This window comes from Delphinus delphis, chromosome 3 (genome assembly GCF_949987515.2).
Source record: "Delphinus delphis chromosome 3, mDelDel1.2, whole genome shotgun sequence".
NCBI classification, from domain to species: domain Eukaryota; kingdom Metazoa; phylum Chordata; class Mammalia; order Artiodactyla; family Delphinidae; genus Delphinus; species Delphinus delphis.
Window position 1 is genome coordinate 114,113,013 of NC_082685.1, and position 16,899 is coordinate 114,129,911.

The 16,899-nt window shown below is 35.7% G+C and overlaps 1 protein-coding gene across 1 annotated transcript in view; it reads left to right on the forward strand.

Moving 5' to 3' along the window:
* The window catches only part of ANKRD31 (ankyrin repeat domain 31), a 129,400-nt gene that overhangs the window by 4,215 nt on the left and 108,286 nt on the right, over positions 1 to 16,899 (forward strand). The window contains 3 exon segments of the mRNA XM_060007007.1: positions 4,422 to 4,495; positions 7,957 to 8,057; positions 15,728 to 15,768. Of these exon segments, the coding sequence (XP_059862990.1) occupies positions 4,422 to 4,495; positions 7,957 to 8,057; positions 15,728 to 15,768 (216 nt within the window).

The window sequence follows — 16,899 nt, forward strand, 5'->3', positions numbered from 1 at the left end:
TAATGAGTGGAGAACTAGGCTATAGATGGCTTACTCTATCTTGACTGACCAATCTTTTTTTTCCCCCTAATTCATTTTTAAATGCTTCTCTGCAGTGCCATAGAAACATCATTCTTTCAGATCTCATAGCTCAAGGTTAAAAATTAGTTTTCTTTTTATTGGTATGGAAATACAAAGTCTAAGCATTGCTGGAGCTGAATACCATTGCTTCCCTCCCACCCATCTTCTTTGCTTACTTACATGCAGTTTATTCTGTTTTTCATGCACAAGCTCTCTACTTTGACTGGAATGAGGAGCACAGGTCCTAGTAGAGCAGAGACCCCCAACAGGCAAAATGTTATACATAAATAATCCTTAAATGTTGCAGCTATTAAGGTGCTTTTGCTAAGATCTGAGAAGAGGTTTGATGACCACTGGGATTAGATAAAGCAAGGCTTTCAAAGAATGAGGATGCCAGGTGTTAACTGTGCCAGAAAAGTACTCTGAGGACCTGGACTTGGTCCTAGCCCTCTTGAAACTGTAAAATGCATCCAGTCCCTTTTTTGGCTTGGTAAGTGTTGCTACTAATCTGTAAGAATTTAACTTGCTGATTAGTGAGGTTTTGTTTGCTTGTGATTTGTTTACTAAGAGGCAGGATTCATTTTTCTTATATATGCCCTGGGAACCTTTTACCAATCATTAATTTCTGTCCCAGCCTCCCGTAAATGTGAACTGCTCAATAACATTAAGGGATATACTGCAAACTAATCCTGTTCAATACATTTAAACAGAACCACCTTATAAGATAGTTCATTATTACCTGGATTTAGGTATATGTTCAGGTCAAATCATGTCCTCTGAACATTATAAGTGCATATAGTAAAAGGCTAATTGAACATAATTACCCTGCAAGATGAGTGTTAATTCTTTCCCTTAAGATAGGCTAGCACTATTTTCATGTGAATTGTCTAGATGGAAAATACCTGTTTTAAAGGATACAGTTGCAGAAGGGAAAAATAGCAAAATACAAGGAGACAAAGAATTAATAATCACATTAAATTAGCTAAAGAAAGCAACATTTTTGGTCAGGATATATGGCAAATAGGGGCTCTTCCAATGATTAAAACAGAATGGTGCCAAGTACTATTCTTAAAACTGTTAAATGGAGAGAAGAGAAGAGACAGGGCAAGATTAGCTTCAGTAGTGGGCATCAGTCCCCCGTGGCCAGCAGTCACTCTCTGCAGCTGATGCAGGGCCATTGGTCTGCCCACACCCCTCTTGTGCCACAGAACGAAGGACTTCATCCTCTCCCAACAGAGGATAGACAGAGCAGTGGGGTTGGCCAGGTACCATATGACACACATGTTTAAACAGAACGAAGGAGTACACACTGAGTCTAAACAGGGAAAGGGATTCCCATATAAGGTGGTAAGTCTAGTACAGGCTGGGAGGAGTCTATCTTTTAGTAAGAAGGTGTTCCAGACCCAAGGCCTAGCAGGGGTTGAAAGACTGTATGCACAAGACTGCCTTTCTCAGCACATTCTTTGTTATCTCCTGTAGGAAGTACACACAGTGCCTCCCCAGACTGAACTCGAATCAGATCAAACCTCTATATATAATAACCAGTTTACAGGAAATATACAGGACAGAGGAACATGTTAAATGACATGCAGTCTTCAAATCCAAAATGTGGGAAACTCTATAGGAAAAACAACTCAGTTTCTTCAACAAATAAATTGTAAGGGGCAGGGAAGGGGATAACTTATAGATTTTCAAAGAGACTTAAGAGACATACAACCAAATGCAATGTGTGCATCTTGTTTGGAGCCTGATATGAGCAAAACAACTGTAAAAAGAGACAGGGAAATCTGACTACAATCTGTTTATTAGTTTACATTGCTGTGTAACAGCTTACTCCAAAACTTACTAGCATCTTAAAACAATACACATACTGTGTAGTTTCTGTGGTTCAGAAATCTAGGAGTGGCTTAACTGGATCATCAGCTTCAAGGACTCAGAAGGCTGCATTTATCTCAAGGCTTCATGAGAAAGATCTTCTTCCCAAATGGTGGCTGTAAGATTCAGTTCCTTCTCTGGCTATTGAACTGAGTCCCTAGTTCCTCTCTGACTGTTGACTGGGGGCCTCCCTTAGTTTCTTGCTACATAGGCTTCTGCAAATGGCTTTCACAACATGGCAAGCTGGCTTCCATGAGAGGGAAGAAGCAAGAGAATAAGAGAGTAAGATGGAAGCCACTATCTTTTTGTAACCTAATCTCAGAAGGAACATCTCAACCTATTTGCTGTATTTTGTTTATTAGAAGAGTCACTGGATCCAGTCCGTACTCAAGGATAAGTACCATATACAAGGGCATAAATACCGGGAGCCATTATAGAGGCTGCTTACTAGAGACTGTAAATTTAATAATATTAAGGAGTTATTGACTTCTTTTTAGGTATGAAATTTTGGCTGTGTTTTTAAAGGTGTGATTATTACGGTTACGTTTGAAGAGCCCTTATCTTTTAAAGTTGAATACTGAAATATTTCCAGATGAAGTGGAATAAGATGTCTAGGATTTGCTTTAAAAATAATCCAGTGGGAGACTCGCAGTGGGTAGAGAGGAAGGCAGAGGGATCATAGAGGACGCAAGATTGGCTGTGTACTGATAATTGTTGCACCTAGACGATGAGTATACTATTGTCTCTATTACTTGTTTATGTTTGTAATTTTCCATAAAAAAAGTAAAAAGCAAAATGAATAAGTAAATAAACCAAAACACCCCTAGTTCCAAATCATATATTTATGCCTTAGTACATTGTTACATTCTTGGATTCTGGCAAAATTTTAAAACATTTTTTTTTATTGTGGTAAGATATATATAACATAGAATTTAGCATTTTAACCATTTTTAAGTGTATAATTCAATAGCATTAAGTATATTCACATTGTTGTACAACCATCACTACTAGTTATCTCCAGAATTTTTTCATCTTCCCAGGCTGACACTCTGTGTACCCTTTAAATAAGAGCTCCTCATTCTTTCATGCCTTCAGCCTCTGGCAACTACCATTCTACTTTATATGAATCTGACTCCTCTAGATACCTCATGTAAATGGAATTATACCATTTTTGTTCTTTTGTGTCTGGCTTATTTCACTTAGTATGATGTCTCTAAGGTCTATCCATGTTGTAGCATGTATCAGTAGTTCCTTCCTTTTTAAGGCTGAAAAATATTCCACTGTATGTCTGTACACATTTTGTTTATCCACTCATCTGTCGATGGATACTTGTCAATTCCACCTTTTAGCTATTGTGAATAATGTTTCTATGAACATGGGTGTACAAGTTAGGTCCCTGCTTTCAGTTATTTTGTGTACATACCCAGAAATGGAATTAATGGATCAAATGGTAGTTCTATGTCTAATTTTTGAGGAACCACCAAACTTTTTCACAGTGGCTGTACCATTTTACATTTCCAGTAGAAAGTACAAGAATTCCAGTTTCTCTATATCCTTGCCACACTTGTTATTTTCTGTTTTTTGGTTGGTGTGAAGCGGTACCTCATTGTGGTTTTGATTTACATTTCCCTAATGTTTAGTATTGTTGAGCATCTTTTCATGTACTTACTGGCTATTTGTATATTCTCTTTGGAGAAATGTCTATTCAAGTCCTTTGCCTGTTTTTTCATTCTGTAAAGGTTTTTTAAGCAGAAGAAATAGATACTTAGGTCTGCCTAGTAGCATACTCACTGTGCTATATCATTGCTATTTGTATCCCTCACCAGATCTGAAGCTTCTCGAGAATAAGGACTGTCTTCTCTCTTTACCTTGGTGCTGCCAAGAGCATAGTAAGAAGTGAATCCAAAAGTTAAAGTTCTGTAATTGTATGTTCTGAAAATATACACTCAGATTTAACCCTGGGATTTTAATCTGAAATTCTCTGTGGTATAGAGAAAGGTGAAGGAAAAAACCCAACAGCACTGGTCCTTCAAATAATCTCATTTCACTTCTGTTCAAAAACTATATTGATATTTGTCCCTTACTCCAAAATATATAAAAATAGCAGAATATTTATTAAAATGAACATGACCACATGAATATGTCTTTATTTTTCATCTTGGATAAGTTTTAAATTAAAGGCTACATTTCTGGAAAAAAAATTTTGATATAGAATATTAATAGTGGTATAACTAAGAATTTTAACAAATTAATTATAATTTTTATGAGTAGTTTACATTGAACCATGTTAAAAGTTTATCCACTTAATCATTTTTCAGTTTATGCAATATATCATCATATTATACACCTTAAACTTTGCACAATGTTGTATGTCAATTATATCTCGATAAAGCTGGAAAAAATTTTCTAAAAGATGACAGTTGATTTGTTAGTCTTTGTTTAGGAAACATCATAACATCTGTACCTTCTTTTCTTATGTTTGAAAGGTTGATTTTTAAGGAAGACACATCTCTTAGATCTGAGTTCAGTCTCCATCCTGGTATAAGTAGAACATGCAAAGGTGAGAAATAATTCTTTTCTCTAAGTAGTTCCTTTAATTTTCCAAGTATTATTATTCCATTAACTTCTCCTTTTATATTTAGTCTTATTCTTTAACTCTTTACACGGAGTTAGTTTCTTACAGGCATCTGTAATAGACCTTAAAATCTGTTATTTTATAAGGATAGCAATGGAGATTGTAACTTCTGGAAGATGTTTAAGACTCTTAGAGAGGGCTACTGAGTTGTGGAAGTGGCACTCGAATAGCAATTCTCCACCCCAGAATTTCCTGCTTAACCCTGAACTTTCCTATTTGCAAAAGTAGATAATACTTTATAATAATCAGTCTGATTCTTTCTGACTAAAATTAAGGTACAAATATCCTTGGTATATATATTTTTAAAAAGAGCCTTTCACTTACAAATTCTCCAAACCTCCTAAGTCCACTTCTAGATCAATTTAAGCACTTCTGGAAAAATCTATCACTAATTGTTACAGTTCAAAAAGATGAATTCTGCAGTAGCTGTTCAAATTGTAGGTTATTTCCTTTTATGATTTCTTCCTGTGAGCCATTTTTTATTGGAGGATGTCTGGAAATAGGTGTAGAATGGAAGGAAAATCTCCTAAACATCATGAAAATCTTCTTGTGTGTATACACTTGTCCCTTGGTATCGATGGAGGATTGATTCCAGGAACCCCGGTATACTCCCAGATCCTCAGATTCTCAAGTCCCATAGTTGGCCCTCCCTATCTGTGGATTGCACATCCACAAATTCCACCAGCCGCAGATTGTAAGCATAGTACACGATATGGTCTGCGGTTGGTGGAATCTGTGGACGCCATACCCATGGATATGGAGGGCCAAATATATGTCTATGAAAAAAAAAATCCTTGTTTAAGTGGACCTGCGTAGTTCAAGCCCACTGTAGTTCACAAAGTCTTCACTGTACTTCCTCTCACCTGATACCCCAGCGGCAAATTACAGCTTCTTCTTGGAGTAGTTTTTCCTACATGTAATTGGAAGGGATAGTGTGTAATATTGGTCTCCAGAATGTGTTCTTATGATACATAAAATGACACTAGGAAGAAGTTAGAGATCTGTTTCAATATTCCAACCAAGTTTTTTCCCTTCCCTTCCCTTCCCTTCGCTTCCCCAAATGGATAGACCTTAATTATTTTTGCCAATTTTTTAAAGTATAAAATATTTTTTAAATGTAAAATTATATAATGCAGAAAGTGAAAGATCTCATCCCCTTCTCTTCCCTGTAATTCCACTCCCAACAATTGGCAGTGTTTAGTATTTGTGTTTCTTTCCAGACTTTTGCATACCAATATATATATCTTTTTTCATAATTAGTATTGTACTACATGTATTATTTCTTTGTTATATTGATCTACCTCAGCCTGTTAAATTGCTGCTTTTATTCCATTGTATGAATGTACCATTTAATGATTTAATTATGTTTGATGTTTCTCAGTATTATATCTTTGCCTACTTTTCTGATTATTTCCTTAGAGTAACTAGCTAAAGTTAGATTTGCTTTAAAGGATAAGCACATGTCAGACCTTGACATATATTGCCCCCTAAAATAGATGACTTTTTCCCTCTAGATCCAACACAGGACATATGCAATCTTTGCCAAACTGGTGAATAAAACATATCTGATTATTTTAATTTGCATTTTTGAAGAATGCCAAGGCTAGGCATGTTTTAATATTGACCATTTATAGTTTTTTTGTGTGTGTGAAGTGCCTTAATGTCTCTTATTCTCGTTTTATTGTTAATTTATAAGAGCATTTTATATATTAAAGATAGCAAAACTTTGTTGTATGTACATTGTAAATAGTTTTATCCATTTTCCTAGTTATTATTTAATGTTATTCATGATATGTTTTGTAGTACAGAAATTAAAAATTTTTATATAATAAAATCTGTCAGTCTTTTCTTTCAAGGTTTCTTTTTTCAAACTTAGAAATATTTTACCTATCTCAAGACCATAAAAATATTTTCTTTATCTTTTTTTCCATTTATTATATTTATTGTTTTTACTTTTATGTCTTTAATATTTTTAGAATAATTTAGCATATGGGGGGTAGGTAGGGTAGGTCTCTAACTTCATTTTTTTCAAATGATTAACTAATTGCCCCAGTTTTATTTATTGAATGTCATCTTGTTGCCACTGTTTAAAATACCATTATTGTTATATATTAAATTCCCAAATATATTATAGGTCTGTTTCCCAGTTTTTGTTTTGTTTCACTGATATATTTGATTATTTCTACTTCTGTGCCATCACTACATTATTTTATCAGCCTTAGATTTTAATACATTTCCATATCTTGGAGGGAACATATTCTCCTACACAGAGTAGTTGGCTTGCAGCATACATCCTAAGCTTCTTTGGTACAAACAGCAAGCTCTTTGGTACAAATAGTATGAGACTTCAGCCACTGTGAGCTTCCAGCTTACCCTCCTTCATATTTTGTCTGTGGGATTTACTCTGAGCTAGGTGGTTTTCTGGGATTCTGATGGAAGAATTCCATATACTGGTTACTTCTGAGGGAGCCCCTCCTTTTCCTATGATGAGTGACAAGCTGCTAACCAGGGTTTGGTTTCCCTCTAATCCATTCCCATCTTCTATATTTTTTATTTTATATATATTTTTTATTTTATATTTCCTTTTTCCCATTGCTGCTTCAGATTTTTTTTTAAAACTAATTTCTTTGGATTCTTTTTGGGAACTCGGAAGGGAAGAAAAGTTAAATATGGGCTAAATTTGCCGTCTTGAAAATTCTGACTCTTCTTGAATAATATATTAGCATTATGAGTTTTTAAAAATGACTTAAAATGGAAAAAGAAAGTGTTCTTTCTAGCAGGGTTTAAGTCTGTACAATTTTCTTTATATATCCTTTGCATTCATTCATCCTGGGACAAAGAAATATCAAGTATTATTTCATTCAGCATCGTGTATACGTTTCTTCTTAAATTTAAAAACCTTGACGCATAAAAGTGGCAGTTAGGAAATTATGATTTACAAAATGATTTTTTAAATTTATTTATTTATTATTTATTTTTGGCTGCATTGGGTCTCTGTTTCTGTGCGTAGACTTTCTCTAGTTGCGGCTAGCAAGGGCTACTCTTGTGGTGCGCAAGCTTCTCTTTGTCGTGGCTTCTCTTGTTGCAGAGCACGGTCTCTAGGCGTGTGGGCTTCAGTAGTTGTGGCACGCGGGCTCTGGAGCACAGACTCAGTAGTTGTGGCGCACGGGCTTAGTTGCTCTGCGGCATGTGGGATCCTCCCAGACCAGGGCTCAAACCTGTGTCCCCTGCATTTGCAGGAGGATTCTTAACCACTGCACCACCAGGGAAGTCCCGTACAAGATGATTTTTAATGACATTTTGCAGTGTCTATAAAATCCTTGGGTCATTGTTAAAGCAGAGCAACAAAACTATTGCAAATGATTTATGATTATATTTCATTCTAGGCACTCCAGAGATTCAACTTGAATTCAAACTCAGAGAGGATCCACAAGAGCAACTGAATAAAAATCAGATGATGCCTATTAGTGAGGATGCAGTCTTACAGGTATGTAGTATATTGATTAAATACATACTTATTAAAAATTGGTAATGCTGTTTGAAATAGGGGCAAATTACTAATGATTAATTCTATTTGTCTATTATTTTACTTCTTTCTTTTCTTACTCAGCTTTTTCCCTTTTCTTCACCAGTCATTCTGTTTCTTCACTGCAACTTCAGTAAAAGCCAAATGTTTTAGGCCCTCTTTCCTTTATTTATTTCTCTTTCTGGTAGAGACGTGGAATTGAGAAGGTTAAAATAGGCTAAAATAGGATATAATAATTACAGTTTCATCTCCATTGTGTGTCAGAGGTCACCTTAAATTTGTGAAGAAGATACTAGTTTGTGTAGTATAATTTGAGATATGGGCCACTGAAAGACCCTTCTATTGTCGTGTGTGTGTGTGTGTGTGTGTGTGTGTGTGTGTGTGTGTGTGTGAGTGCATGTGTGTGGGCACACACTTAGATACACAAATTTTCACTTGTTTCTTTTTAATGCAGTCACCATGGCGAAAGGTAAGGGATGATTCATTTAGCACCTTGGCATAAATAAGTTAGCTAACCAGAGATAACTACAGAGTCTTAAGGAATAGAACGGAGAATACATTTATTTTAATAGCAGAAACTGACAGCAGTTCCAAAGAGTGACCATGCGGGTTTATTTAATATTGTACCTAGGAAGGTGTATCAGTTGAATTATATCTAGTCAAAAGAGTAAAATTCAACACCAAATATTTTTTTAAAGCTGAGGTGTCCATATTTAGTTTCTACTAATTTGTTGAAATATCATTTTTGTAACTTCTGATTTAAGAAAAATAATTTTTTTCCCTTTAGCTTCAATAACTGTGAAATAGGAAATAAAAATTAACTGTTTTCAATTTATCTGAGAAACATTTACCATGTGAAAATTGTATCAGGCTCTAGATTGTACCTCAGAACGGTGATTTTGAGAGCTTGATTACCAAACTTATTTGGATAGTGTTGACTTAAAAAATTGCACAAAGTGAGAGTTACGAGGTAAGTTTTATTTGGGGCAAAAGGAGCACTGCAGCCCGGGAGACAGCGTTTCAGATAACTCTGAGAAACTGCTTTGAGGAGGCGAGGGGAAGAGCCAGGATAAATAGGAGTTTTGCAACAAAGGGCAGGTAGTCGGGGACATTAAAAGATTATTGTTAATGAAAGAAAGCCAGATATCTCAAGTTAAGGAATTTAGATCTTTTCTGTGTATGGGAAGATGCCAGAGTCTGGGCTCGTTGAAATCATTCCTTTGATGTGAACCTCAGCTCTCTGGGGCCGGTATCCTGTATTTTCACATGCTGAGTTTCCTCAGGGCTCACCGCAGGGAGTGGCTGCAGTCTGATGGCTGCTAGATGGCAGGTATTCTTTTCAGCCCTGAGTTTCCTCAGGGCTCACTGGCTCACGTTGGATGGTTGCAATCATTGATGACTGTGACATCCTTTGTTTATCGATACGGCAGGAAATATTCCATTTATAAATATTCCATTCCATTTATAAATATTCCATTTATTAGTAGCTTTTTAAAAATATAGACTCTCAGACCCGTATTTGAGTAGAGCCTAGGACTGTCCATTTTTCAAAAGCCTCCCAAGTAATTGCTGATGATCAGCTGTTGGAACAATTGTCATAGAGGACTTGAAGAGTTAATGAATGTATCTTTCAAAGATTTTTCATGAGATTGTAACTCAGCCATCTGCTGGTTATGGGCTTGTTGTAAAATTAAGATAAGAAGGATAAATGAAGCACTTGGTATTGGTCCCTCTCTTTTGCCTTCGTGGGAATTCATTGGTAGTAAAATAGATACCTCCTTTAACTTTCCACTGCCCACCCCCCCCCACCGTTTTTGTGTACAGTAAGAGTTAGACCATGTTATCAAAGTGTTAAACATCTGTAGCAAATTTTAATTGATATCAGTTTTTAAATTAACAGATGCTGCTTTCACAGTTTTTTATTTTATTCTTTGAAAATAAACCTTTAGAAATTTAACTATATGAGTAAAATTGATTTTGTCAAATAAATAGAGAGACCAGAAAAGGTGCTTTCCCAGAGTTATTTAAAGAAAAAAATATATATTGTTTCACAACTTCAACCTAATTTTAAGTAAATTCTAAATAATTCAGTTACTAAACAGATTTCTAAATAAATTTTTCTTAAAACTCAGATATAATATTGATATTCAACTTCAAAACAAACTATTTTAGAAATGATGAGATTGGGATTGACACATATACACTACTATGTATAAAATAAACAACTAATGAGAACCTACTGTTTAGCACAGGGCGTGCTACTCAATGATCTGTGGTGACCTAAATGGGACGGAAATCTAAAAAAGAGTGGATATATGTATATGTATAACTGATTCAGTTTACTGCACAGCAAAAACTAACACAACATTGTAAAGCAACTGTACTGCAATAAAAATTTTTTTAAAAATGATGGAACATTTCAAGTAAGGGCAAACTATGAAGAAATAGAGGATCTTTGGTTTGACATGCACTGTGCTAATTTTTTTTTGCAGTATGTGGGCCTCTCACTGCTGTGGCCTCTCCCATTGCGGAGCACAGGCTCCGGACGCACAGGCTCAGTGGCTATGGCTCATGGGCCCAGCAGCTCCACAGCATGTGGGATCTTCCCAGACTGGGGCACGAACCCGTGTCCCCTGCATCGGCACGCAGACTCCCAACCACTGCACCACCAGGGAAGCCCCACTATGCTAATTTTTAAAAACATAGGGAGCAGTCTTTTAAAATATTTCATACTCATCATTTTTATTGGGTCTTGCCGTACCTTTTCTTGTTCTTTATAGGTGCTATGGCAAGCAGTTTTTAAACTTTACATAGAAATTTTAAAAATTTTGTTTGGAGAGTTTAGTAGTATGTATGGAGAGATAATTGGAGACATTACTATCAAAATTAGGAGGTATGATAGTTAATTTTATATGTCAACTTGTCTAGGCCATCAGGTGCCCAGATAGTTGGTCAAACATTATTCTGGGAATTTCTTTGAGGATGTTTTTGAATAACATTAACGTTTAAATCACTGGATTTGGGTAAATCAGATTGCCCTTCATAACGTGGGTGGGCCTCATCCAACCAGTTGAAGGCCTATATAGAACAAAAAAACCAGCTTCCCTAAGCAAGAGAGAATTATCCAGCAGACAGCCTTTGGACTTTATCTATACCATCAGCTTTCTTGGGTCTTAAGCCTGATGGCCCACAGTGTAGATCTGGACCTGCCAGTTTCCATAGTTACATGATCCAGCTCCTTACAATAAATCTCTTTCTATGTATAAACATATCCTGTTAGTTCTGTTTCTCTGGAGAACCCTGACTAATATAGCAGGCATCATTGATCTTACTATAATCGTTTTTGAATACTGGAAAATACTTGTTTGATAGGGAACAATGATTAATTCAGTCTTGTGATTATTACCATCAGGCTGCTTCTTCCATCTTCTACTCACGGAAATGCTGTCTAAGAGGTATGAATCCAGGTTGAATTCACTTTTCCTCTCCGTTAAGCAGCTTCCACCTTCCACCCTTATCCATATGTGGTGGTGAAATCAGTTAAAATGAACATTTAAGAGAACCTTGAAAGGGAAACAAACAAGCACAGGCTTGTTCGACAACTGTGTAATGGAAGAAGGATCATGGTTGGCAAGACCAGAGCCCATGGAGAGATTATGTATATATGTACTGCAGGGTCTTTTTTCTTTTTTAATTTATTTTATTGAAGTACAGTTGATTTACAATGTTGTTAATTTCTGCTGTACAGAAAAGTGATTCAGTTATATATATATGTATATATATACACACATATGCACACACATATTCTTTTTCATATTCTTTTCCATTATGGTTTATCACAGGATATTGAATATAGTTCCCTGTGCTATATAGTAGGACCTTGTTGTTTATCCATTCTATATGTAGTAATTTGAATCCTGCAGGGTCTTTTTAAGCCCCAGTAGGCAGGTAATATTCTCTCTTGCTAGCTACCTCTCTGATTCATGAAGAGCTGGACCACTCAAATTCAAGGTGAGTTTTCAAAACTTAGGGAACCCCTTGACTCTATTATGCTGATCATTAATGTCTTTGATATCCTTTTCCTGACTAACCCATCCTGACCTGCTTTAATTCTTAGGGTCCTAGAATTGCTGTCTCTGCCCAGAGTTGCAATTGCTTAGGAATATTTTGGGAAGGAATGGATGAAAACAGGTCTTTGGCACCTGACTCAGCCAGAGTAAAGATATTTCTCATTCAGTGGTTGAATAACTTTGTGTTTAAGTTGTATTTAGATACTACTCAGTGGAGTTTAAAATGATCATTTTAGCATTACTAACACTGAAGCAATGTAGAGATGGTACCATATGTCCAGATCAAACTCTCTAAAAGACAATCATGTGGATATTTGGAAATAATAAAAAATATTTGTATAGATAACCAAATTTGGCTACCTCAGTCTGAGAGAAAGGTATTTTAAGCAAACATTATCAATAATTCATCAAGATCACTAAAACGCTGAATATCAGGAATGTGTATTCTGTTCTGCGGAATGTGAGGATAGTTTGTGTGAGACATCTCATGCCTCATGGAGAGCCAAGGTTGGTCAGGCTGATCAGGTTGGCCAGGCTTCCATTTCTCTCCCAGTAATCCATGATTCAGTTGAAGAAAATGATCTCAGATAGTAGAGTATTGTTTTTTGGTTAAGGATATATAAACAGATTTGCTCCTTTCCCAGATCCTCTAAATTGATACAATTAATTTAAACCTTCTTTCACCTCTCACACCACACCCCCAACAGATTTTTTTTTTTAAATGTCTGCACTTTATTGCCCTCGTAGGGGCAGGAGAAAAATGTCTCATGTATCAAAAGCATAGATAGCAATTTGTACCCTTTAAGAAAGAATTGATTGAAGTGTATCCTTACATTTTGTTAATCAACAAATGAACAGCTCCAACCCCCATTATATTCCAAGGCATTACCTCCTGAAGGGTATTTCTGCCTATGGAAGAGGAAAAAAAAATCAGCTGTCAGGAGCAAACTTTCTTCTTACTTGCTCTCTTATCTTTTGTATTTTCCTTATGTGGGTAGGGTCAAATGAAAAATTAGCCCTCAGTTGGAAAATTCACTGGTCCTTTAGTAAGATGAATGAAATGAGTGTTACAGATACTTGAATGAATTGCTTTGTGAAGACTCAGAAATACCAAGTAAGTACATAAGTGTACCCTGTTTAATTAATCCTTGGGAATATCTAGGTTTACTTTCTTTTTTATAAATTTACTTATTTATTTGTCTTATTTGTGGCTGTGTTGGCTCTTCGTTGCTGTGCGCAGGTTTTCTCTAGTTGTGGCGAGCGGGGGCTACTCTTTGTTGCGGTGCGCGGGCTTCTCACTGCAGTGGCCTCTCGTTGCAGAGCACGGGCTCTAGGCACGCGGGCTTCAGTAGTTGGGGCGCATGGGTTTAGTTGCTCTGCGGCATGTGGGGTCTTCCCGGATCAGGGCTCGAACCCTAGTCCCCTGCATTGGCAGGCAGACTCTTAACCACTGCGCTACCAGGGAGGTCCGTAGGTTTACTTCTTGAAATTCCTTCTTCACTCTGGACCTCTGAGCTTTTTGCAATGTCTGCTTAGGAAGTATGTATATGTGGAACCAATGTGATAACCTTGAGCACTATAAGGATGCACTATCAATAAATAACAATGAACATTATTAATTGGAGAGGATTTAAGTTCTCAAATTACTTTGTGTTTTCTTGTTATTATGGCTGTTTCAGTGATCAAAAATGCTTGGAAGTTCAGGCTAAATGGCTTTACATATTTTTAGAAAGCTTTATTATTGATCATAGAAACAAACATAGAGGGTACCCCAAAGAGAGATCTTTTTGTAAAGATCTTGATACTAATAAGATATTTAAGGTAAGAATTCCTTTTAAAGCGATGAAAGCCAGTGTGCTGTGAAATCTTAAAATGGAAACATTTTATCAGAACATTTTAATCTTTTTTGAAAGGGACACAACAGCTTCAGATTTTCTGGCATGACTTGAGAATTAGGCAGAATCCATTAAGCATTTAACACTGTAACACAAAGGTTGTATGATTTTTGGCCCTCAGGAGAAATATTAGAACTCAGAACCTGACAGGAGTGGCTCATCAGGACTATTATGGATTAATGAACTAAGAAAAGGGAAATGCTAGGAATAAAAAGAAGGAACACTCCCTTTCTCTTTACCTAAGTTCCACAAATCCTTTTACAGAAAGAAATTAAAACAAAATACTAAACATAAGAGCCAAAACTATAAAACTCTTAGAAGAAAACATAGGGGGAAAGTATCATGACATTCAATTTGGCAATGATTTCTTGGCTATGAAACCATAAGCAACAAAATAAAAAATAGATAAGCTAGATTTCATGAAAATTAAAAACCTATGTGCATCAAAGGACACTATCAACAGAGTGAAAAGATAACTCAAAGAAAGGGAGAAAATATTATTTGTAAATCATATATCTGATAAAGGATTGATACACAGAGTATATGGAGACTCTTATAACTCAACAACAACAAACAACTAATTAAAAAATGGGCAAAGGACATAAATTGACATTTAGTAAAGAAGATATAGGGAATTCCCTGGTGGTCCAGTGGTTAGGACTTGGCGCTTTCACTGCTGGGACCCAGGTTCGATCCTTGGTTGGGGAACTAAAATCCCACAAGCCACTGCAGCGTGGCCAAAAAAAAAAAGAGACATACAAATGGCTAATAAGCATATGAAAAGATACTCAGCATCTTTAACCATTATGGAAATGCACATCAGAACCATGATGAAATACCATCTCACACTCATCAGGATGGCTATTACCAAAACAAAATTAACAAGTATTGATGAGAATATGGAAAAATTGGAATTCTTGCTCATTGCTGGTGGGAAATGTAGAATGAAATGGTACAGCTGCTATGGAAAATGGTATGGTGATTCCTCAAAAAATTAAACATATAATTACCATATGATCCAGAAATTCTACTTCTGGTTATATACCCAAAATAAGTGAAAGCAGGGACTCGAAAATATATTTGTATACCCACACTCATAGACGCATTACTCACAATAGCCAAAAGGTGGAAGCAACCCAGGTGTCCATTAATAGATGAGTAGATAAATGAAATGTGGTACATACATACAATGGAATATTATTTAGCCTGAGAAAGGAAAGAAATGCTGATACATGGTACAACAAGGATGAACCTTGAAGACATCATTACTAAGTGAAATAAGCCAGTCACGAAAGGACAAATATTGTATGGTTCCTTTTATATGAGGCACTTAGAGTAGTCAAAACAGAGACAGAAAGAATCATGGATGCCAGGGGTTGGGAGAGGAGTAAATGGGGAGTTAGTGTTTAAATAGGTATGGACTTTCAGTTAGAGAAAATGAAAAAGTTCTGGAAATGGATGTTGGTGTTGATTGTACATCAATGGGAATGTTCATAATGCCACAGAACTTTAAATGGTCAAAACGGTGAATTTTATGTTTTACATATTTTACCACAATAAAAAAAGATACTAAGAAAGAATAACGTATCTTAAATGTTAAATTTTTAGCTTGTTGTATTAGCTTAGTATTCCTCAGTTGGAAAAAACTACTGTTCTTTCTTTCTAGCAACCTCAAGATGAAATGGAACAAAATGAAGCTCTGTTACAGTAAGTATAATGATTTTGGGCATTATTATATTATAGATATTTTTTGTCATTTTACACATATAAAATAAGTGTTCTTTTTCTTAAGAGTTTTAGAGTTACTGTATATTTTTGAATAATTGTCCCTTTAGCAACATAAATATATGTTATTTTACAAACATTGTAGATAAGTTTCATTGCATGAGAAAGACTGAATCAGTTGATTCTCTAATATTACTTAAAAAGCAAATTTATAGCATAGCATGAGGGAAGAATTTGTAGAGCTTATTGAAATTAGACTTTCATAGAACTATTATACTTAAAGAGACCTTATCCTTTCAATTTTTTTATAAACAATGGTTCTCAAAGTAAAGCCTGTGGACGCCCTGGGAGTCCCTGAGGCTCTTCCCAGAGGATCTGTGAGGTCAAAACTATTTTCATAATAATGCTAACACATTATTTGCCTATTTTATGGTATTGACATTTGCACTTACGGTGCTAAAGCAAATGGTGGATAAAAAGCTGGAGCCTTAGTAGGCATCAGGGCAGTGGCACCAAATAGGACTGGTAGTCACCGTATTTTTCACAGCCATGTACTAGCGGTTTAAAAAAAAAAAGCCAGTTTTACTTAGTGCATTTGATGAAGCAGAAAAGTTATTAGTTTTATTAAATTTCTACCCTTGAATATATATCTTTTTACGCTTCTGTGTAAAGTGTGATAGTTGTCTTAAGAGCACTTGTGCACTTGTTTGAGTTATAAGATTAGTAAAAAAAAAATAGTTTCACCTTTTTTTTTGACTTGGGAGAATAACTAACAAACTGTTTATTCACAGTGGAGTATATGGCAGACATTTTCTTGAACTTTCTGGTAAGATCAGTGGAAATATTTACAAAGGTGACCTTTTTGAGATTTTTATGATGAAACAGATCAGTATAGGGAAGAGCTGCATAACTCAGCAAATCAGTATTTTCTGAAAGACCAATGCATAATGTCACAGCATCACCCACAGACAAGTAAAAGATCCATTCAAAGTGCAGCGTAGACCAATATAAAAGTTCATTGATTTTGTTTCAATTTTCACATTTCCAGTAACCTTTAAGGAAATTATTGCTTTTAGAGTTTTGGTATGTTATCTAAAAAGAATATGCACTATT